The sequence below is a fragment of the Bufo bufo genome, chromosome 1, assembly GCF_905171765.1.
Source record: "Bufo bufo chromosome 1, aBufBuf1.1, whole genome shotgun sequence".
NCBI lineage: Eukaryota > Metazoa > Chordata > Amphibia > Anura > Bufonidae > Bufo > Bufo bufo.
Window position 1 is genome coordinate 262738174 of NC_053389.1, and position 23052 is coordinate 262761225.

Genomic DNA, 23052 nt, shown 5'->3' on the forward strand with positions numbered 1-23052 from the left:
ACAGGAGAGTTGTGCAAAATATATAACAACTGGGGCATCAGAATCATCTTCAATAGGTTACCTCTCCCCACCATCGATAATGGCAACTTGTGCCAGGTGGCAACCTTATTTTTGAACTTCTCTATCAAAGGCAATAAGTTATTAGAAATATATTCACCGGGGTTCATCGAAACTACCACCCCAAGATACTTAAAGGAATACACTACTTTGAGCTCAGAGGAACTGGCATCATAAGTTTGGAAGTGCAGAGATATTGGGAGGATCACTGATTTATCCCAGTTTATAAGAAGTCCAGACTGGCCACCAAACTCCGAAATTATGGAAATTATAGAATCTAGGGAGTGAGCTAAATTACCTACATACATTAGCATATCATCCGCATAGAGAGATACGCATTCTTCCATGGCACCCCTCTCGAATCCCCGTACCAATGGTGTGGACCTTAGAAGACATGCTAACGGCTCTAACGCCAGTGCGAACAAGAGAGGGGACAACGGGCAGCCTTGCCTCGTCCCTCTCTCCAGAGCCAATGCAGGCGACAGCTGACAATTCACTCTAATTCTAGCCCTGGGCTCACAATACAGAAGGTTAACCCAATTAAGAAATCCCAAGCCAAAGCCCATCCTATTCGTAACTGCCCAAAGATATTCCCACTCGACGCTGTCAAAAGCTTTGGCAGCGTCGAGTGAGACCACAGCAGCTCCATCATCTTGTCTATCTCCCCCCTCAAGCTGAAGATTCAAAAATAAACGCCTGAGATTTAAAGCTGTGGATTTTCCAGGCATAAATCCAGATTGATCATCATGATCATGGATAATAGTTTGAATAACCTTAAGTAGCCGATTGGCCAAGACTTTAGCAAGAAGTTTTACATCCACTGTCAGGAGCGAAATGGGTCTATAGGAGTCTACAAGGGTGGGGTCCTTGCCCGGTTTGGGCAGTACTACTACGATTGCCTCTCTCATGGAGCAGGGCAATTTACCCTCCCGAAGGGCATCCTTAAAGACCACTAGAAGCTGCGGAAGTAACAGCTCCCCATGGTTCTTATAAAATTCGCCAGGTAGGCCATCCCCTCTCGGCGCCTTATCATTAGGGATAGATTTTAGCGCTACTTCTAGCTCCTCCAAAGATATATCTTCATCTAGGAGCAGCTTATTTTCCTTTGATAGGACTGGCATATCTATCCCTGCCAAATAATTGGATCTATCGGATGCAGTGGTGGCCAGTCTGGACCTGTACACCTCCCTAAAATGAGCGTAAAACTCTCTCAGAATACCTTCATCTCCTGTTACCAATTGTCCCCCAGACTCTCTAATCGAGGCTATACAAGAAGGGCCAGATTGTGCCTTAATCACGGTAGCCAATAAGTGGCCCGCACTTTCCCCTTCAGCAAAGTATCTCTGAGCCGTAAAAATACTCTTGTCCTCAGCTTTAACTTGTATGTGTTCTTTCAATAGATTTTGGGCTTCCTTCCAATTTGCCTCGTTAATCGATGTGGGCTGATCTACATATTTAGTTTCTAAATGCATAACTCTATCCGAGAGCTCTCTAAACAGATCTTGGCTCTTAGATTCCCTTACACTGATCTGTTTAATATATAACCCCCTAACATACGCTTTTAGGGCGTCCCATACTATCGCCACAGATGCAGAGCCTACATTAATAGCTAGATAGTCAGCAATGGCCCCAGAGATTTCACTTCCAGTATCCACCAACGTGAGCCAGAATGGGTTCAAGCGCCAAATAGGCCGAGTTATGTGCAACCAGACATTTATAGTATATACAGTATGTACAATATTCAATAAATACAATTTTCAGTTCTTAATACCCCATTAAATTTTATTTTCGGCCCACGTGATTGCCAGACTGAACCAATGTGGCCCCCAACCAGAAAAAGTTGTGCACCCCTAGCTTGGAGGAAGGTCTGTGCTGGAAACAAGTGGCAGGAAAACTGGAATGATCTTTTAAAGGAAATCCAGTCTTGCTTGATTGACATTCCTGTCATGTCGGTGGCATGTGCCCGTCGCTTTCCTGCTCCCCCAGGTGGGCACCAATGCTGCTCCACTGACCTTTCCCCATCTTCATCGGTGGCCCAGACCTGCCAACCTCCCACAGCCTTCTTGCTGCGGGTCTGGCCATGAGGATTTTCTGAGGGCTATGACCAGCACATGCCAGCTAGACCTCTAAGTCCTTTCCATAGGGCGCATGCATCCTAATTTTATCAATTTAATGGCTGGTCACCTCTGGGTACTTAGGGCACCTTTCCACAGGCGAAGGTGTCTGAGCGATAGGTCTATCTGGCTTGCTAGTTCCTGAAAAGGTGTGCTGCTTCATTTGTCTGCCCATGTACTGACCTCCTCAAACACTGCCTGACCCTTTGCTGCCTGCCCTTACCTCTGACTTTTTAAATGGATTCACAAATACTCTGTCTGCCCTGACTATGGTTTTGCCTGACCCCTTGGTGTTCCGCAGCAGTGTCTTGAAAACCTGTGGGTCAGCTGTCAACCACACAGGGACTACTCAAAGAAGTAGCATCCTGGTGGCTCCCCTACAGCGAAGTCAAGATCCCTGTATAGGGGTTAAAGACCAAATACCAGTGGACTGCCAGGATAATACCCATCGGATTAGCACAAAGTCAAACATGCTTGCTATTTGCTTATACATGGAAAAGTCAATCATATAATAGGAAACTTACTTAAAAATTTTACTCTTGTCATGTAATGGAGGCTCCACAGGAAGAGGCAGAGACTCTTTATTCTTTGAAAAAATAGCCTATAAAAAAAAAGTTAAGTTGGTAAAAAAAAATAAAAAAAAATTAGTTCTCTAACCATAGTAATAAAGCTCAGATTTATTACAGAACAATTTGTACCACCCTGGGTCAACAATAGCAATGAGCTGAACTAACCCCACCCAAAGAAAAGAAAGCAAGGAATATACCAGCGCTGCCGTTATAGAGGGAGCCACACTATCTGTATGTGATGTGGATCCTGTCGCTGCTGGGCTGCGAAGGTGTTAATTGTCTACCCCTTTAATGTGGCTTCAGATGACACTATATAATTGTGAGCCCGCGCTGACTGCAAATGGCATTTAGTAAAGTAATGTGTAATATGATGCCTCATAAAATATAGGATAATCTTGTATCAGATGTCACAGTCTGTTAGCTACGGGTGCCTCCAGGTAAAAGATTCCTCCGACGCGTTTCGGAATAGAAGGAAGGTATACATCTATTCCGAAACGCATTGGGGAATCTTGTACCTGGGAGGCACCCGTAGCTAACAGAGTGTGACGGCACACGGAAGCTTCTCGCTCCCTTGGACACAGCAGCGCAGCTCCCCCCACGTGTGTGAGCTGCCGGCCGAAGGAGCAGAAGACTCTCCAGCAGATTAGGTCACCGGAGGAAGGGCGTAAGGAAGCTCACAGCAGGACTCACAGCAAAGCAAGATTGGCAAGTACCTTCTGTACTACATATATACTATATCCCATATTGCCTATGTTTGACAGTGATCTATCTAGGGCTCCGATACGAGATTATCCTATATTTTATGAGGCATCATATTACACATTACTTTACTAAAGGCCATATGCAGTCAGCGCGGGCTCACAATTATATAGTGTTAACCCCACCCAAAGATTATTTGCCATGCCTAACAGCACCTACATCTATGTCATACCTGATAATGGGCCTCAGAGGGTTCCGGTGTTTGGTGATTAATGTGGGCAAGATCCACAGGCTGCCAAGGTAAAAGCAGACAGCTCCGTATCAAAGGATTGGTCTCTCCATAAGCATAATCACGGGATACTTCCTCTGAAAAGGCACAGTGAAAAATATATACCATTATATATAATGAAAGTTCTGCATCTTTCTAATATATTTTGTGGATAAATGTATTAAGAGTAGAGTTTCTTACACCAGTTTTAGTAAAAAGAATACACACATACTTAAAAAAGGCGAAATCACTCTATTTAATGTTCAAATCCATCTTCAGTAAAGACAGGCTGCCTGCTCACTGAAGGATAGATTACCAGTACATGGAACTCTATGAGGAGGGAGCAGGTGGAGGGACTGTCGCACACAGGCAGAGACACAGAGACTGCTGATGGTTTGTAAGTGATTTACTGTCTAACTTCACTGCTAGATTTACATATAAACTAATCAGTGCTGATGTATAATGTCCTTCATTACTGCTAGTTCTGAAGGTGTGCTTCAGTGAGTTATGAAGCAGGATCCTGTTTCCGCATGTGTAGTCTATGGACAGACATGATACCAGCTAGCCTCCACCCACCAGCTCAGAATACAATTAGACTTACAGACAGACAGCAGTGGGGAAAAATGTTAATAATGCCAGATACAAGCCATATAAATAAATAGTGTTTATTCCTCATGTACACCCACAGGACAGTGTATTCTGAAAAATGACCTGAAACAACAATTGCACTTGCAAAGAAGACCTGTCACCAGCATACTTGCTTTTATGAATATGGATCCCCCCAGTTGTGGAGTTATGTTCCCCGAGAATCTCTGTTACAGAAGATTAAGTTGCAGCCATGATTTCGAGAGAACTGGGCGTTCTAATGAGACCACGCTGCATCATAGCTATAACTCAGCAGCTACATCTGAGTGAGATGCTGCCCTGTTGGTAATATGATCCACCATGATCGCTGCAACTTGATTCTCTGTGATGGAGATCTAGTTGTTCTGGATTGACATATGTGGCACCACTATTCCCAGGGGTCATAATTCCACAGAGGGCAAGCGTGCCATGCTCAGCATGGCCAACAGAAGTATACACATATCTCACATTTTTTTATTTGGTGAAAGGTCCTCTTTAAATGCACCCAATGCCAGTTTGATAGTAAAATGCATTTTTAAAACATTGAAAGGGGTTCTCGGGGGTTTTAATATTCAATATCAAATCAGCGGGGGTCCGACACCCGGTACCCCAGATCAGCTGTATGAAGGGAAGGCGAGCGCAGTGCGTCCGTGCCGTCTCCCTTCTCTCTTCCTGCTCGCTGTTGCTATGTCTATGGCAAAGTGTTACCAGTTGGGGCTGAGTGCCTGCACAGTCTTACCCTATTAAATCAGTGTTGCCAGTGTCTGACTGTGCAGGGACATGCCACCAACTGGTAACACCCATCTGAACCTATAGTACAAACTGCTTGTAATTCACTCATAACTTCTAGCAGGAATAATAAAGAAATGCCACATCATAGAGTCATAAGAACAGATGCTTCACAATTGTTATTACATAGGGGAATGCGAGAAGTTACTAAAACAGACATGTCAGGAGAGGTGACAGGTCCTCTTTAACCTAATGGAATAAATGCTATGTTCATCCTCTTTTGAATTGGATCTATCTATACTTTGTGTACAGACCTCTGAAGATTTTTGTGTCAGTTCTCTGCGTCCTAAATGTTACAGTATATCTGCAAGGGTAGTGCCACTAGCACTTCTTTTGTGTGCCAAAGATTTGCCAAAATTGCGAGGCTCATGTCCCATATCAATTCTGGCGCATCCTGGGAGGTTCATGTACCAGAAAATGAAATCTACACCAACAAGGACCTGGTGCAGATTTCCAGTGTAAGCTAGAAAACATCTAGCTAAGTAACAAAGAGCTTAGCTCCACTGAAGACATCATCAGGGTAAGATGTGTCTTACTATCTTACAAGCACTACCTCTTTTTGTATCATATGGGCGTTAGCCAGGTTGATGGGAGCTCGCTCATTTGTTATCTTTTGTATGTATATATATATATATATATATATATATATATATATATATATATATATCAGGGCTCCAGACTAAAAAAAATATCAAGGAGCCATTGGCTCCTAACCTGAAAAATTTAGGAGCCAAATGAAATTTTTAGTCGCCAAATTTAAAATACATAATATAACTGGGATGCTTAGGAGCAGGGGGTTTTCTAAGCTACAGCCCACGCAGTTAAAGGAGTTGTACACTCATTTCCATGACCTGTCAGACTAGCCAGATTCGCGTTGATAATCCCTAGGTGCTGGGTCCCGGCTCATTCGCTTCCCGGCCTCCGCTGCTTGTCTTGGGTTTCTCCATGAAAACGTTTGGCTGCAGTGGCATCAAGACAATCTCTGGCCACGGTGGAGATCTGCTCCCCTGGCATCACATGACCATTTAACATAATGCATGGGAAGCAGTGGTCAGTCATTGTCTGTAACACCGTCAAATAGGAGGTTTTCATGAAGGGACTCAAGACAAGCAACAAAGGCTGGGGAGCAAATAAGCCGGGATCCAGCACTGGGCATCAGGCAAGTATGATCACCAACAAAGGTCCTGCCAGTCTGAGGTCCAGAAATTAGTGTATCCAAACCCTTTAAGGAGTAATTTTTATATTTTTCTTTAAGGGGTTTCAAACCAGTATTATTCAATATGTGACACAGAATGGGTTCAAAAAAACTATCCCCACTGCACTCCTTAAAAGGCCAATCACTTGAGAGTCGCCACTGCAACCAGTGACCACATCAGCAGGCATCACGTGTTGACGGGACCAGCATGACAGTGGGGGTGGGGGGAGGGCAGCTTTTTTTTATTTTTTTACATTAAGAAAAAATATAACAGCTAAAAATATAATACTACACGAGCTTTACTCTTTATTCTCAACCCCTCTGCTTGCCGGTCAGTGAATGAAAACCTCTTGTTTGCTGTTGTTTCTTGAGGAAAGATCGCCCATATTCTAGTGCTGCTCACTGTGTAACTGTGGCTGGACATTCAGTCTGTCAATGTCAACCTTAAAGGTTTCCATTCACTGCCAGCAAGCAGAGATGTAGGAAAGCTAGGGGACCTCCTCTGGCAGCTGAACTAGCCTGTGCTTAACCCCTTATAGGCTGCTTCAGTGCCATTTTCCCTCTTTTTAACTCTACCACATGTCTTTGGCACAGAAAGGAGCAGTTAAGGGCTCTCTGCCCATCACCCCCGTGTCAGTAAGGAGCCGTGCACGGATATCGCCCTCCTTTTCTAGAACGTGCGCAGTATAGGCGGCAATCTCTCCTTGTCAATTGGTTTCACACCGGAGTCTGTCTGCAGGAGCTCTGCACTGCCGGGGTCGCATGGCATTATATTGATTTATGATGCTATGTAACCCTTACAGTTCTGGAATGTATTGGATAACACTGACCGCATTAGGTCAGTGTTATCCAGTACATTCCAGACCTCTAAGGGTTACATAGCATCATAAATCAATAAAATGCCATGCGACCCCGGCAGTGCTATGCAGACCAGGACAGCGAGTGTTAAAGCAGCACAGCCGGTGCTTATACTTGTTCTTACGGATCTCTGCCTTCTCCTTGTGACCCCATAAGGACCCAGCCCTATAAAACACACTAATAAATCTGCATACGGGTGACTCGCCTCGTGTTATCAGCCGTGGACTGTGCGGCCCTAGTTGAAGTGTCTCCAGCAGCTTAGCGCCACAGCACAGACTCAACTCCAAAACTTGGCAGACTGCTGGAAGCGGGAGCACAAGCCACGCCCACCCTCTATGCCGAGTAATCTGAGGGGCGGGTCTTCACTCAGCAGACGGCTGCAGCGTGTCTCTGTCTGCTGGATGAAAGCCTTTTTTTTTTTAAGAGGCAGAGCAGCGAGGGGAGGGTCTAGGCGCAAATGGCGACAAGACTACAAAGTCTTGTCGCCATTTAGCAGTTCTAAGTCGCATTGGCGACCATTTTGGTCGCCATCTGGAGCCCTGTATATATATATATATATATATATATATATATATATATATATATATCACATACATACATACATACATATACACTGCTCAAAATAAAGGGAACACAAAAATAACACATCCTAGATCTGAGTTAATTAAATATTCTTCTGAAATACTTTGTTCTTTACATAGTTGAATGTGCTGACAACAAAATCACACAAAAATAAAAAATGGAAATCAAATTTTTCAACCCATGGAGGTCTGGATTTGGAGTCACACTCAAAGTTAAAGTGGAAAAACACTACAGGCTGATCCAACTTTGATGTAATGTCCTTAAAACAAGTCAAAATGAGGCTCAGTAGTGTGTGTGGCCTCCACGTGCCTGTATGACCTCCCTACAACGCCTGTGCATGCTCCTGAGGAGGTGGCGGACGGTCTCCTGAGGGATCTCCTCCCAGACCTGGACTAAAGCATCTGCCAACTCCTGGACAGTCTGTGGTGCAAGTGACATTGGTGGATAGAGCGAGACATGATGTCCCAGATGTGCTCAATTGGATTCAGGTCTGGGGAACGGGCGGACCAGTCCATAGCATCAATGCCTTCGTCTTGCAGGAACTGCTGACACACTCCAGCCACATGAGGTCTAGCATTGTCTTGCATTAGGAGGAACCCAGGGCCAACCGCACCAGCACATGGTCTCACAAGGGGTCTGAGGATCTCATCTCGGTACCTAATGGCAGTCAGGCTACCTCTGGCGAGCACATGGAGGGCTGTGCGGCCCTCCAAAGAAATGCCACCCCACACCATTACTGACCCAATGCCAAACCGGTCATGCTGGAGGATGTTGCAGGCAGCACAACGTTCTCCATGGCGTCTCCAGACTCTGTCACGTCTGTCACATGTGCTCAGTGTGAACCTGCTTTCATCTGTGAAGTGCACAGGGCGCCAGTGGCGAATTTGCCAATCTTGGTGTTCTCTGGCAAATGCCAAACGTCCTGCACGGTGTTGGGCTGTAAGCACAACCCCCACCTGTGGACGTCGGGCCCTCATATCACCCTCATGGAGTCTGTTTCTGACCGTTTGAGCAGACACATGCACATTTGTGGCGTGCTGGAGGTCATTTTGCAGGGCTCTGGCAGTGCTCCTCCTGCTCCTCCTTGCACAAAGGTGGAGGTAGCGGTCCTGCTGCTGGGTTGTTGCCCTCCTACGGCCTCCTCCACGTCTCCTGATGTACTGGCCTGTCTCCTGGTAGCGCCTCCATGCTCTGGACACTACGCTGACAGACACAGTAAACCTTCTTGCCACAGCTCGCATTGATGTGCCATCCTGGATAAGCTGCAGCTTATACCTCTACCTGAGCCACTTGTGTGGGTTGTAGACTCCGTCTCATGCTACCACTAGAGTGAAAGCACCGCCAGCATTCAAAAGTGACCAAAACATCAGCCAGGAAGCATAAGAACTGAGAAGTGGTCTGTGGTCACCACCTGCAGAACCACTCCTTTATTGGGGGTGTCTTGCTAATTGCCTATAATTTCCACCTGTCGTCTATCCCATTTGCACAACAGCATGTGAAATTGATTGTCACTCAGTGTTGCTTCCTAAGTGGACAGTTTGATTTCACAGAAGTGTGATTGACTTGGAGTTACATTGTGTTGTTTAAGTGTTCCCTTTATTTTTTTGAGCAGTGTATATTGTATACTGTATATACAAATCTTATATAAATCTTAGTTTGGTAAACTTTTTAAGCACCTAAGTCGTTTTAAGTAAATTTTTCCCCGAATCTAAGAATTCACAGTAATACAGTGCCCTTTAAAGCAAACCGTTAGCTGTGAAAAGAATTATGTTTGCACAGATTCGCAGCCTCTGGATGTAAACAATAATGTACTAATTTTTGTCAGCAACGAGACCTTAAAACGGTAAGGAATGTAAAGTATAAAAGGGGTTATCCCAAGCTTAGAATTTAGTATTAAAAAATCTATAGCAGAATGAGGGGGTTTCTACCGTTAGTCCACCACTCCATTCAATTCTATGGAACTAAGTGCTCTGTGTTAGCTCCTGTGGCAATGTGAACATTGAGGTGGTGTTTCCCCAGGTTACAGTCCGGGACTTAGGGCATGCTCATGTCCAGGGATCCTATTTAATCCTGCTACTGGATCTTGTGTGTGTCTCACTCTGGAAAGTGTGCAGACAGAGGCCTGGTGAGGCTCTGTCAGTGTGGTCTCAGCTAGGCAATAGCCTGGACTTTGGGGGAGTGTGTTACCTGTGGACAGAGGCCTGGAGGCTCTGTGTGGTCCAAGCCAGAAGGGCTGAGAGACCACTATTCCCCATGTGTGCTGAGACACTGGACTGGAGGCAGTGGGCGTACTGTGCTCTGTACAGCCAGGAGGCTGTGGGACATTGGCTGAGAAAGCCGCTTGTGTTCACAGGGTGTGAACTGTGACTTTAGGTGAGTCAGGTTATTATATGTTTAGTTAGAGCCCAGCCGGGCAGGTGTTTATTTTGTATCATTTAAGTTTGGTTTGCTGAGGTGCCAAATAAAGTGATGTTTGGACCTGAAACTTGGTGTCTGGCGACGATACTTGTGTGAATCACCCCCGGAGAAGAGCTAACCCCCCACACTCCACAGAAGTGAATGGCGGGTTGGCGCTGGAAGTGCACTACTGCTCTATTCAGAGAGGACTAAGGAACCCCCTGTTCTCAGGATCGTTGAGGGTCCCGATGGTCAGACCGCCCATGATCTGGTATTCAATCACATATCTTTTGGTTAGTTGACAATTTTATTTTCAAGCAACACCCTTTTTAAACAGTTACAGAATTTTCATTATACAAGTGAAGGTCCACTTTTTCAACCAATGTCATAAAAACGTTAAGCAACTTTGCAAACCGTGTGGCCAGCAGACTGATCAGCAGTCATGTGTCCTTCCATTTGTCCCGTATTTCTTGTTGATCTACCAAACTTTACCAAGAAGCAGTCAGCAGGCTGATGGAAATGTAACTGCAGGATCAGACTACACAGGATTTGTATGTAGTCTGTTACCATGGGGCACATAGGGGTGCACAGGTGCTGCATACACTAAATGACAGGAGTTTTTTAATTAAAACTATTTGCAAAATTGTTTCACTTTTCATTTCAGATGCAATGGAACAATACAAAAATGGTTGTGAAGGTGGAGCTTCCCAACACAATACACAGTAAGTAATGTAATGAAAGTGTACCTCCATTGCTCATGTCCCTGAGGGGCCACAGTATAGTGTATGCTAGCTGATGGGGGATGTAGTAAAATGGAGCAGTTCCAAATGTTGGCTCATCTGAGTGCTGAATTCTAGACCCAAATTCGTCCATTATATACCAGACTGGAACTTTCTCCTCTGCGGTCTGTGAAGAGAAGTGTGGGTTTAAAGGTTGCACTGGTGGAAATTCATCCAGACACCTAGAACATGAAGCGATAGCACCACAATACCTAAACGTGTTGGCACACTATAGAGGCAGATATTTTAAAGGTTTGCATTTTTACAGAAGCAGCGCCAGTTTTGTTAGCAGTCTGTACTAGGTACTGCGGTTCAGCTCAGATGTGGCGCTGTTTCTGAAAAAAATAAAAACGCAAGCAAATCCAATCTTTCTAATCCAGTCCTATTAATAAATGTATGCTGAGAAGTTCTTCTTAGAAGCAGTACTGAGAGCAATAGGGAGCAACCCTCATGAGTCACCCGTTATTGGCCAGTGATCGCTGTTCCCTACTACCAGGACTGTTCAGAAGTACCTCAGTCATTTTTGAGAACCAAACATAAACATTCCCTTTAAGCAGTTACCCCATGTGAAAGCCGATACGTCTGGTTATATTTCCACATTTCCTTCAGAACAAACTCCACCACGTCCGCATCTGGAGCTTCTCCATGAAACTCAATGCCCATGAGGTTGGCCATACGATGAAGGAGGCCAGGAACTTCTATTAGCTGGTGCCGAGCATGCTCCATACGGTATGTCCATGCGTGGTCAATAAGAAAAATGCTGGAAAAAAAAAAAAAGTGATGTCCATTAAAGCTTATGAGGGAAAATCATTACTCCCCGAGATTTGCGACTTTTAAATGCAATTGCAATTTCTCTCGTCGCAATTAGCATTTAACACTGCTCTTGCCAATTTTACAAAAAGGGAGCAAAATATCCTGTCTTTTTGTGTATACAGTTCCTGTGCAGAGCTATGTGTCCTTCAATCTACAAACTGCAAAGAAACTCTGCGCAGTCATATCCTGCCATAACACTCTTGCATCTGACCCCGAATTCTTGAAAATTTAACAAATTAATGTTTAGAAAAATTAAAGCGGTTGTCCCACGAAAAATATTCTACAGTTTTAAAACCAGCACCTGAATACTTTTGTAATTACATGTAATTAAACATTTTGCATAGCCACTGAGTTATTCAATATAATGTATCTGTATAGCTCCACCTGCTTCTTTTTCTTATTTCTTTGTCCTGCTCACTGAGGTGGCCGCACATGCTCAGTTTCATCCTTCAGCTGCCCTCTGAGCTGTGATAGGGAGAGCATGGACACGCCCCCTTAGCTGTAGCAGAAAAGACACTCCCCCTGAGCTGTCAGCTTGATATAAATCTAGCAGAGGAGTGAATGTGGAGATCTCTGGATCCATGTGCGGTACAGGGCTGATTCTAGCTTTGTTAGAAAGAGATGGTCATATACTACTGTTTTATTTTCATTTGTTACATTATTCATGGGAGAACCTCTTGATTGTAAAATAACTGAAGCACTAATAAAATGCATTTGAATTCTTTACTGAGAGGGAATCTATAAGCCAGCATAAACCTCATGTACAAGTACAAAATATGAAGATTTTGCCATCTTTATTAGTAGGCATGATTAGGGCTGAAAAAAAGCTCCCATGACATCAGCTGGTTGTTGAGGGTCCGGCTACACGGAAAATGTAGTATTACATGCTGGCCATTGCCAGAGGGAGTCCTTCAGACCAGAAACTGATCTTACATAACAGCCCCCTGCTCTGGCTAACAGAAGGGTCCCAATCAGGTGCCCCTATATGAACAGTGGTCGTCTTGTTGAGTCAGCCCCTTTAAGAGAACCCGAAGAAGTACATTCTAATGAAGTAACGCACCAGTTAGGGTCAGTGGCGCTCAGCCCGTGCTCATTGGTGACAATTACTTTAAAAGATGGTTCTGTTCCAGGGTTTGGTTTCTTTTTCAGTTCTCTTTCAATTTCTGCCCGTTCTTCCTCCTCCTCTTCCTCCTCAGCCTCTTCCACCTGCATTATTCCAAACATTTCCCCAGCATCAAAGAGCTGGAAGATAAAACAAGACATTTTGGGTTATTCAGCATTAAATCTTTCAGTCCTTGCCTTTTCACAATTGTTAGAATTTCAATTCAGTCATGTTAGAGGAATCTTTTTTGGGGAAGCTGGGTGACAACCAACAGAAATGCTATTACAGCTCTCACAGCGGTTGTCACCCAGCTTTCCAAGTGACCTGAACAGTAAATGTGCCTAACTATTCAGATACATCTCTAGTTTGAATATCAATGTAAATGTTAGGGTCCATTCACACGTCTGTGTGTGTTTTGCGGATCCACAAAACACGGACATCGGCGATGTGCGTTCCTTATTTTGCGGACTGCACATCGCCGGCACTTAATAGAAAATGCCTATTCTTGTCCGCAATTGCGGACAAGAATAGGGCATGTTCTATTGTTTTCGGGAACGGAATTGCAGATGAGCAATTCCGGATCCGGGCAGCACATCGTGCTGCCCCATAGAAATGAATAGGTCCGCAATTCCGTTCCGCAAGATGCGGAACAAAATTGCAGAAGTGTGAATGGACCCTTAAAGTGTACTTTTTTTCTAGTTTATTAGAGCTAGGACTCTATACCTGAGTCAGTCTGTCAATGATTACCTTATAACAGCTTTTATTAATGTCTTTCACAATTTGAGCCCGATGAATCCTGTCATTGTCATCTTGGAATATGCCCGTGCCATCAGGGAAGAACAAACCCATTGATGGAATAACCTGGTCATTCAGTATGTTCAGGTAGTCAGCTGACCTCATTCTTGGAGCACATACTGTTACTGAACCTAGACCTGACCAATTGCAGCAACCCCAGATCATAGTACTGCCCCCCACAGGCTTGTACAGTAGGCACTAGGCATGATGGGGGGGCATAATACAGGATGTAACTCAGGATCAGTACAGGATAAGTAGTGTATGTACACAGTGACTCCACCAGCAGAATAGTGTGTGCAGCTCTGGAGTATAACATAAGATCAGTACAAGATAAACAATCTGATTCAATGTTAGGCCTCATTCACACTTCAGTGAATCATGGACTTGTACTGTCCTTGTTCTCTACGGAGATCACACTTAGGCCTCATGCACAAGACCGCGTGCTGGCCGAGCCTATGCTGGCATCCGTGTTCTGCCAGTGGTTTTTCACAGAACATTGCTAGGAGATGCTCTGGAAATACACTGCCCGTCCCCCAAAAAAAAAAGTCGCCACCAAAAATATTTTGTTGGACCACTTTTAGCTTTGATTACGACACGCATTCACTGTGGCATTGTTTCGATAAGCTTCTGTAATGTCACAAGATTTATTTCCATCCAGTGTTGCATTCATTTTTTACCAAGATCTTGCATTGATGATGGTAGAGTCTGACTGCTGCGCAAAGCCTTCTCCAGCACATCTCAAAGATTCTCAATGGGGTTAAGGTCTGGACTCTGTGGTGGCCAATCTATGTGTGAAAATGATGTCTCATGTTCCCTGAACCACTCTTTCACAATTTGAGCCAGATGAATCCTGTCATTGTCACCTTGGAATATGCCCGTGCCATCAGGGAAGAACAAACCCATTGATGGAATAACCTGGTCATTCAGTATGTTCAGGTAGTCAGCTGACCTCATTCTTGGAGCACATACTGTTGCTGAACGTAGACCTGACTAACTGCAGCAACCCCAGATCATAGTACTGCCCCCTAGGCTTGTACAGTAGGCACTAGGCATGATGGGCGCATCACTTCATCTGCCTCTCTTCTTACCCTGATGCGCCCATCACTCTGGAACAGGGTAAATCTGGACTCCTCAGACCACCTTCTTCCATTGCTCCAGAGTACAATCTTTATGCTCCCTAGCAAACTGAAGCCTTTTTTTCTGGTTTGCCTCACTGATTAGTGGTTTTCTTACGGCTACACAGCTGTTCAGTCCCAATCCCTTGAGTTCCCTTCGCATTGTGTGTGTGGAAATGCTCTTACTTTCACTATTAAACATAGCCCTGAGTTCTACTGTTGTTTTTCTTCGATTTGATTTCACCAAACGTTTAGGTGATCGCCGATCACGATCATTCAGGATTTTTTCCCGCCACATTTCTTCCTCGAATACAATGGGTCCCCACTATCCTTCTAGTTTTTAAAGGGCTTCTGTCACCCCCCAACCCCTAATTTTCAGTTTTTGACTTATTATATTTGTTAATGTAAGCAGATTCCATATATGCCCCTCTTACCTCGGGCTGTGCAGTAATTACAGTAAAAAACATACTTTTATTATATGTAAATTTCTCCACTACCAGCAAGTTGGGCAGACTTGCTGGTAGCCGCCGCATCCTCTGTTTGAAAAAACGCCCCCTTCTCCACTTGATTGACAGGGCCAGCGAGCGCTCTCCTCCTCTCGCTGGCCCTGCCTGCAGCCTCAAATCCCGCGCCTGCGCCGTACCGGTCGTCATTCGGCGCAGGCACTCTGAGAGAAGGACGCTCGCTTGGCCGCTCCTTTCTTCAGTGCACCTGCGCCGATGACGTCAGCCCTTCACCCGGAAGAGAGGTCTTCTCTTCCGGGTGTAGGGCTGACATCATCGGCGCAGGCACACTGAGGAAGGAGCGGCCGTCCTTCTCTGAGCGCCTGCGCCGAATGACAACCGGTACGGCGCAGGCGCGGGATTTGAGGCTGCAGGCAGGGCCAGCGAGAGGAGGAGAGCGCTCGCTGGCCCTGTCAATCAAGTGGAGGAGGGGGCGTTTTTTCAAACAGAGGATGCGGCGGCTACCAGCAAGTCTGCCCAACTTGCTGGTAGTGAAGAAATTTACATATAATAAAAGTAAGTTTTTTACTGTAATTACTGCACAGCCCGAGGTAAGAGGGGCATATATGGAATCTGCTTACATTAACAAATATAATAAGTCAAAAACTGAAAATTGGGGGTTGGGGGGTGACAGAAGCCCTTTAATAATGCGTTGGACAGTTCTTAAAGGGCTTCTGTCAGCCCACTAAACCGTTTTTGGTTTTTTTTGCTTAATAATAACCCCTACACTGCGATTTATCCATACATAAGTAAAATAATAATTTTGGTTCAGTAGAATTTGCTAAAACCCTATTTTTATAATATGTAAATTACCTTGCTACCAGCAAGTAGGGCGGCTACTTGCTGGTAGCAGCCGCATCCTCCGATGGTAATGACGCCCCCTCTGCTTGTTGATTGCCAGGGCCAGCGAACGGGATCTTTCTCCGCTGGCCCTGCCTGTTTTCATTCAATATCTGGCGCCTGCGCCGCGGCCGTACCTATCTTCAATCGGCGCAGGCGCACTGAGAGGCGGCCACTCACTCGGCCGCTTCATCCTCAATGCGCCTGCGCCGATGACGTCACATCTACACCCGGCGCAGGCGCATTGAGGATGAAGCGGCCAAGTGAGTGGCCGTCTCTCAGTGCGCCTGCGCCGATTGAAGATAGGTACGGCCACGGCGCAGGCGCCAGATATTGAATGAAAACAGGCAGGGCCAGCGGAGAAAGATCCCGTCCGCTGGCCCTGTCAATCAACAAGCAGAGGGGGCGTCATTACCATCGGAGGATGCGGCTGCTACCAGCAAGTAGCCGCCCTACTTGCTGGTAGCAAGGTAATTTACATATTATAAAAATAGGGTTTTAGCAAATTCTACTGAACCAAAATTATTATTTTACTTATGTATGGATAAATCGCAGTGTAGGGGTTATTATTAAGCAAAAAAAAAAAACGGTTTAGTGGGCTGACAGAAGCCCTTTAACCCAATTTTAGTAGTTTCTGCAATCTCCTTAAATGTTTTCTCTGCTTGATGCATGCCAATGATTTGACCCTTCTGAAACAGACTAACATCTTTTCCACGACCACGAAATGTGTCTTTTGACATGGTTGTTTAACCACTTAAGGACCACAGGTTTATACCCCCCTAAAGACCAGGCCCTTTTTTACAAATCGGCACTCCACAACTTTAGCGGTTTATTGCTCGGTCATGCAAATTACCAACCAAATGAATTTTACCTCCTTTTCTTCTCACTAATAGAGCTTTCATTTGGTGGTATTTCATTGCTGCTGACATTTTTACTTTTTTTGTTATTAATCGAAATTTAACGACTTTTTTGCAAAAAAATTACATTTTTCACTTTCAGTTGCAAAATCTTGCAAAAAAAACGACATCCATATATAAATTTTTCTCTAAATTTATTGTTCTACATGTCTTTGATAAAAAAAAAATGTTTGGGTAAAAAAAAAATGGTTTGGGTAAAAGTTATAGCGTTTACAAACTATGGTACAAAAATGTGAATTTCCGCTTTTTGAAGCAGCTTTGACTTTCTGAGCACCTGTCATGTTTCCTGAGGTTCTACAATGCCCAGACAGTACAAACACCCCACAAATGAACCCATTTCGGAAAGTAGACACCCTAAGGTATTCGCTGATGGGCATAGTGAGTTCATAGAACTTTTTATTTTTTGTCACAAGTTAGTGGAAAATGATGATTTTTTTTATTTATTTTTTTTCTTACAAAGTCTCATATTCCACTAACTTGTGACAAAAAATAAAAACTTCTATGAACTCACTATGCCCATCAGCGAATACCTTGGGGTGTCTTCTTTCCAAAATGGGGTCACTTGTGGGGTAGTTATACTGCCCTGGCATTCTAGGGGCCCAAATGTGTGGTAAGTAGTTTGAAATCAAAATGTGTAAAAAATGACCGGTGAAATCCGAAAGGTGCTCTTTGGAATGTGGGCCCCTTTGCCCACCTAGGCTGCAAAAAAGTGCCACACATGTGGTATCGCCGTACTCAGGAGAAGTTGGGGAATGTGTTTTGGGGTGTCATTTTACATATACCCATGCTGGGTGAGAGAAATATCTTGGTCAAATGCCAACTTTGTATAAAAAAATGGGAAAAGTTGTCTTTTGCCAAGATATTTCTCTCACCCAGCATGGGTATATGTAAAATGACACCCCAAAACACATTCCCCAACTTCTCCTGAGTACGGAGATACCACATGTGTGACACTTTTTTGCAGCCTAGGTGGGCAAAGGGGCCCATATTCCAAAGAGCACCTTTCGGATTTCACTGGTCATTTTTTACACATTTTGATTTCAAACTTCTTACCACACATTTGGGCCCCTAGAATGCCAGGGCAGTATAACTACCCCACAAGTGACCCCATTTTGGAAAGAAGACACCCCCAGGTATTTCGTGATGGGCATAGTGAGTTCATGGAAGTTTTTATTTTTTGTCACAAGTTAGTGGAATATGAGACTTTGTAAGGGAGAAAAAAAAATAAAAATCATCATTTTCCGCTAACTTGTGACAAAAAATATAAAATTCTAGGAACTCGCCATGCCCCTCACGGAATACCTTGGGGTGTCTTCTTTCCAAAATGGGGTCACTTGTGGGGTAGTTATACTGCCCTGGCATTTTCCAGGGGCCCTAATGTGTGGTAAGTAGGTAAATGACCTGTGAAATCCTAAAGGTGCTCTTTGGAATGTGGGCCCCTTTGCCCACCTAAACTGCAAAAAAGTGTCACACATGTGGTATCGCTGTATTCAGGAGAAGTTGGGCAATGTATTTTGGGGTGTCTTTTTACATATACTCATGCTGGGTGAGAGAAATATCTCGGCAAAAGACAACTTTTCCCATTTTTTTTATACAAAGTTGGCATTTGACCAAGATATTTATCTCACCCAGCATGGGTATATGTAAAATGACACCCCAAAACACATTGCCCAACTTCTCCTGAGTACAGCGATACCAGATGTGTGACACTTTTTTGCAGCCTAGATGCGCAAAGGGGCCCACATTCCTTTTATGAGGGCATTTTTGGACATTTGGATCCCAGACTTCTTCTCACGCTTTAGGGCCCCTAAAATGCCAGGGCAGTATAAATACCCCACATGTGACCCCATTTTGGAAAGAAGACACCCCAAGGTATTCAATGAGGGGCATGGCGAGTTCATAGAAAAAAATTTTTTTTGGCACAAGTTAGCGGAAATTGATTTTATTTATTTTTTTCTCACAAAGTCTCCCTTTCCGCTAACTTGGGACACAAATTTCAATCTTTCATGGACTCAATATGCCCCTCACGGAATACCTGGGGGTGTCTTCTTTCCGAAATGGGGTCACATGTGGGGTATTTATACTGCCCTGGCATTCTAGGGGCCCTAAAGCGTGAGAAGAAGTCTAGAATATAAATGTCTAAAAATTGTTACGCATTTGGATTCCGTGAGGGGTATGGTGAGTTCATGTGAGATTTAATTTTTTGACAAAAGTTAGTGGAATATGAGACTTTGTAAGAAAAAAAAATAATTTCCGCTAACTTGGGCCAAAAAAATGTCTGAATGGACAGAGGGGTGAAAATGTAAGGACAGGGGGGTGATCAATGACAGGGGGGTGATCAATGACAGGGGGGTGATCAGGGAGTCTATATGGGGTGATCACCCCCCTGTCATTGATCACCCCCCCTATAAGGCTCCATTCAGATGTCCGTATGTGTTTTGCAGATCCGATCCATGTATCCGTGGATCCGTAAAAATCATACGGACATCTTAATGCAGCCTGACAGGGGGGGGTGATCAATGACAGGGGGGGGTGATCAATGACAGGGGGGTGATCAGGGAGTCTATATGGGGTGATCACCCCCCCCTGGAAGGCTCCAGGGAGACGCCTGTATGTGTTTTGCGGATCCGATCCATTTATCAGTGGATCCGTAAAAATCATGCGGACGTCTGAATGGAGCTTTACAGGGGGGTGATCAATGACAGGGGGGTAATCAATGACAGGGGGGTGATCAGGGAGTCTATATGGGGTGATCACCACAGTCATTGATCACGCCCCTGTAAGGCTCCATTCAGACGTCCGTATGCGTTTTGCGGATCCGATCCATCTATCAGTGGATCCGTAAAAATCATGCGGACGTCTGAACGGAGCTTTACAGGGGGGTGATCAATGACAGGGGGGTGATCAGGGAGTCTATATGGGGTGATCACCACAGTCATTGATCACGCCCCTGTAAGGCTCCATTCAGACGTCCGTATGCGTTTTGCGGATCCGATCCATCTATCAGTGGATCCGTAAAAATCATGCGGACGTCTGAACGGAGCTTTACAGGGGGGTGATCAATGACAGGGGGGTAATCAATGACAGGGGGGTGATCAGGGAGTCTATATGGGGTGATCAGGGGTTAATAAGTGACAGGGGGGGGGGTGTAGTGTAGTGGTGCTTGGTGCAACATATTACTGAGCTACCTGTGTCCTCTGGTGGTCGATCCAAACAAAGGGGACCACCAGAGGACCAGGTAGCAGGTATATTAGACGCGGTTATCAAAACAGCGTCTAATATACCTGTTAGGGGTTTAAAAAAACACATCTCCAGCCTGCCAGCGAACGATCGCCGCTGACAGGCTGGAGATCCACTCTCTTACCTTCCGTTCCTGTGAGCGCGCGCGCCTGTGTGCACGCGTTCACAGGAAATCTCGGCTCACGCGAGATGACGCCAATCGGCGTTAGCGTAGCCTGGGGGAGCCGCCGCGATGACTCCTTTCGGCGTTAGTTGCGGCAAGTGGTTAAGAAATGAGAAGCAAGTGCACCAGTTGGGGTTAAATAACTTGTTGCCAGCTGAAAGATAATCGCCCATGCCGTAATTATCCAATAGGAGGCTCATAACTATTTGCTTAGTTAATTCCAGGTGGCGACTTTTTTGGGGAGGACAGGCAGTGTACATTTTCAGTTTAGCAGTGTCTGTGGAACACAGATGACACATGGAGGGGGGAAAAAAAACACAGAAGCTTCATGGATGAAACACAGATAGACATTCGTGGAAAACCTAATGGACATGGAAACGTGAACGAGGCCGAACAAGGTAAAGAAACCGGGCAGGTTGCAGCAGAACATCTTGACTATAAAAAGGGCTTGTCTCTTCAACAAATCAATGGGAGGGGCTGTAATCGAAGCCAAAATTTACGTAACTCTTCATGTATGTGTGCCACCGAAACTTACATGACCTGCACAGAATAACACTTGCCAAGACTGAGGGCTCAGGTAACATGCCGGGACCTGGCACAGCTAGAAGGTTTATCTGTAAACACTCCTAGGACTCACACTCCTAGTTCAGGATTAGCAGGGGCCAAGCCCTTGCTCCCAATGTTTTAAAGACCCACAGGTTTCCACCGTTTCAATTTTCTGGCACTTTCTGCCTACAGTGCTGAGGTAGCGTTTTGTAGGGTCATCTCAGGCATTCTGCCTCCTGAGATTGCAATACCCATTAATAACTGGCTCTTTACGTGCCCTCAAGGTCAGGGGAATAACATAACATAGGATGTTCCTGCTGAGGTAGAGGGCCACCTCTGGCGTCAGTATGAAGAACATATTGGTAAACTCCATGAAGAGCAATTCCCTCGCTCAGGAAACCTAACCTGGGCATTCTTCTGATGGGTATGGAGGGAACGTGAAAAATCATGTAGATCATAAGAGTTATGTGAAGGATTTCACATTGGCTGTAAAGATGGCCATAGATACGAGTTATCAGAGGAATCTTCAAACCATCTAAGGCCTGTCCGTCTTCTCCATGGACCCATTGATTTTAATGCGTTTGTTCACACATCAGTGGTTTTCCACTGACCATGAGTCAGTGGAAAAATCCTGGGAGCGTGCAGTACTTCGGTCTGTGATGCGGGCCAAACACGCCCTTTGAAGTCTCTGGGTCCATGAAAAACCACAGACATGGATAGAGGACCATCGGTAGGAGATGCTCTGGAAATGAATTTTCAGCTGAGCGGTGTCTGTGGAACACGAATGACACACAGGGGGCAAAAAGCGCACACATGGGCCAAGCACGGATACTTCATGGATAAAATACGGGCATCAAACTGAACAAGGTCCTAAGGGAGGGATCAGCCACCTCCAGCACTCCAGCTATTCTGGAATCCTCCTTTCACTCCTGTGGGAACATAAGTGTGCATGCTGGGAGTTGTAGTTTCACAGCAGCTGGAGTGCTGAAGGTTGCTGATCCCTGATCTCAGGCATGACCATCAGTGTTGTTCCAATGCTGAGAAGTGGGTCCCCACTATTCTGATGTTTTGGCTTATCCTAGCCATTATACCGCTAAGCGGGCACGTGTGACAAGTCCCTGGACACCCCTTTGAGACAACCAGTGGTCTTCTAGGGTGCGCTCCCACCGCAGAAGATGACCAGTATCCCTAATATGATGGAATGCAAATCTGTCACCAGTCTTCGTCTTTTTGGGGTGATTTCATTTTACTTAATTTTGTTCAGAAATGCCAAATATGAGGAAACTTTGCTTGTAGCAGGTGATGCCCGCTGCAATTTAACCCTTAAAATGAAATTCTTCTGCAAATCCTGCCGCTTGACTTTAGATTAGTGTCAGAATGTGCAGTCACCGCCAGCCCCAGGTGCAGCTGTCGCAAGGCTCCACATGATGACACCTGTTACATGGGTCACCCCCTAATCCGGTGACACCCCGCTTCCACAGTCACCTGCATACCCAGTATTGTCTCCCAACCCCTAGACGAGCAGTCCCAGTGACACCCCAAAGTGTCCGGAGAGACGAGGACCCCTCCCCGCCGCCTACCTCTCCTTCTATCTTCCGGTGCAGGCTCGGCCAGTAAAACTGCGGGACCCCCGATGCCAGGAGAGCCGCCTGGTGCAAGGCCACGAACTGAGAGTAACCCTCATCCTGCTGCTGGGAGCCGGGCTCGGCCATGCTGCCTGACACTGGAGCACTGAGCATGCGGGAGGGGAAGCGGATTCTAGGAGGCGGCTCCAGGCTCTGCCCTCAATGTCAGGGCAACCCACACAGCCGCCCCAACTGTGCCCAGCTCTGCCCACCATAGGATGTACAGCCCTCATCTGTATACTGCTCTGCCCACCATAGTATGTACAGCCCTCATCTGTATACTGCTCTGCCCACCATAGTATGTACAGCCCTCATCTGTATACTGCTCTGCCCACCATAGGATGTACAGCCCTCATCTGTATACTGCTCTGCCCACCATAGTATGTACAGCCCTCATCTGTATACTGCTCTGCCCACCATAGGATGTACAGCCCTCATCTGTATACTGCTCTGCCCACCACC

General features: G+C 45.5%; 1 protein-coding gene across 3 annotated transcripts in view; it reads right to left on the reverse strand.

Annotated features, from left to right (window-relative positions):
- Window positions 1–22715, reverse strand: part of TTLL12 (tubulin tyrosine ligase like 12) — a 63402-nt gene extending 40687 nt beyond the window's left edge. Inside the window, exons 1-6 of one of the 3 annotated variants that reach the window (XM_040439172.1) lie at window positions 22546–22714; window positions 12805–12986; window positions 11493–11691; window positions 10899–11058; window positions 3672–3805; window positions 2696–2772 (exon numbers count right to left, since the gene is read on the reverse strand). In XM_040439172.1, coding sequence (XP_040295106.1) covers window positions 2696–2772; window positions 3672–3805; window positions 10899–11058; window positions 11493–11691; window positions 12805–12986; window positions 22546–22704 — 911 coding nt within the window. In that variant the 5' untranslated portion in view covers window positions 22705–22714. Of the gene's footprint in view, window positions 1–2695; window positions 2773–3671; window positions 3806–10898; window positions 11059–11492; window positions 11692–12804; window positions 12989–22545 lie in introns of those variants that run through there. The other 2 variants (XM_040439173.1, XM_040439174.1) reach the window with 2 other exon arrangements.
- Between the last annotated feature and the right edge of the window lie 337 nt (window positions 22716–23052).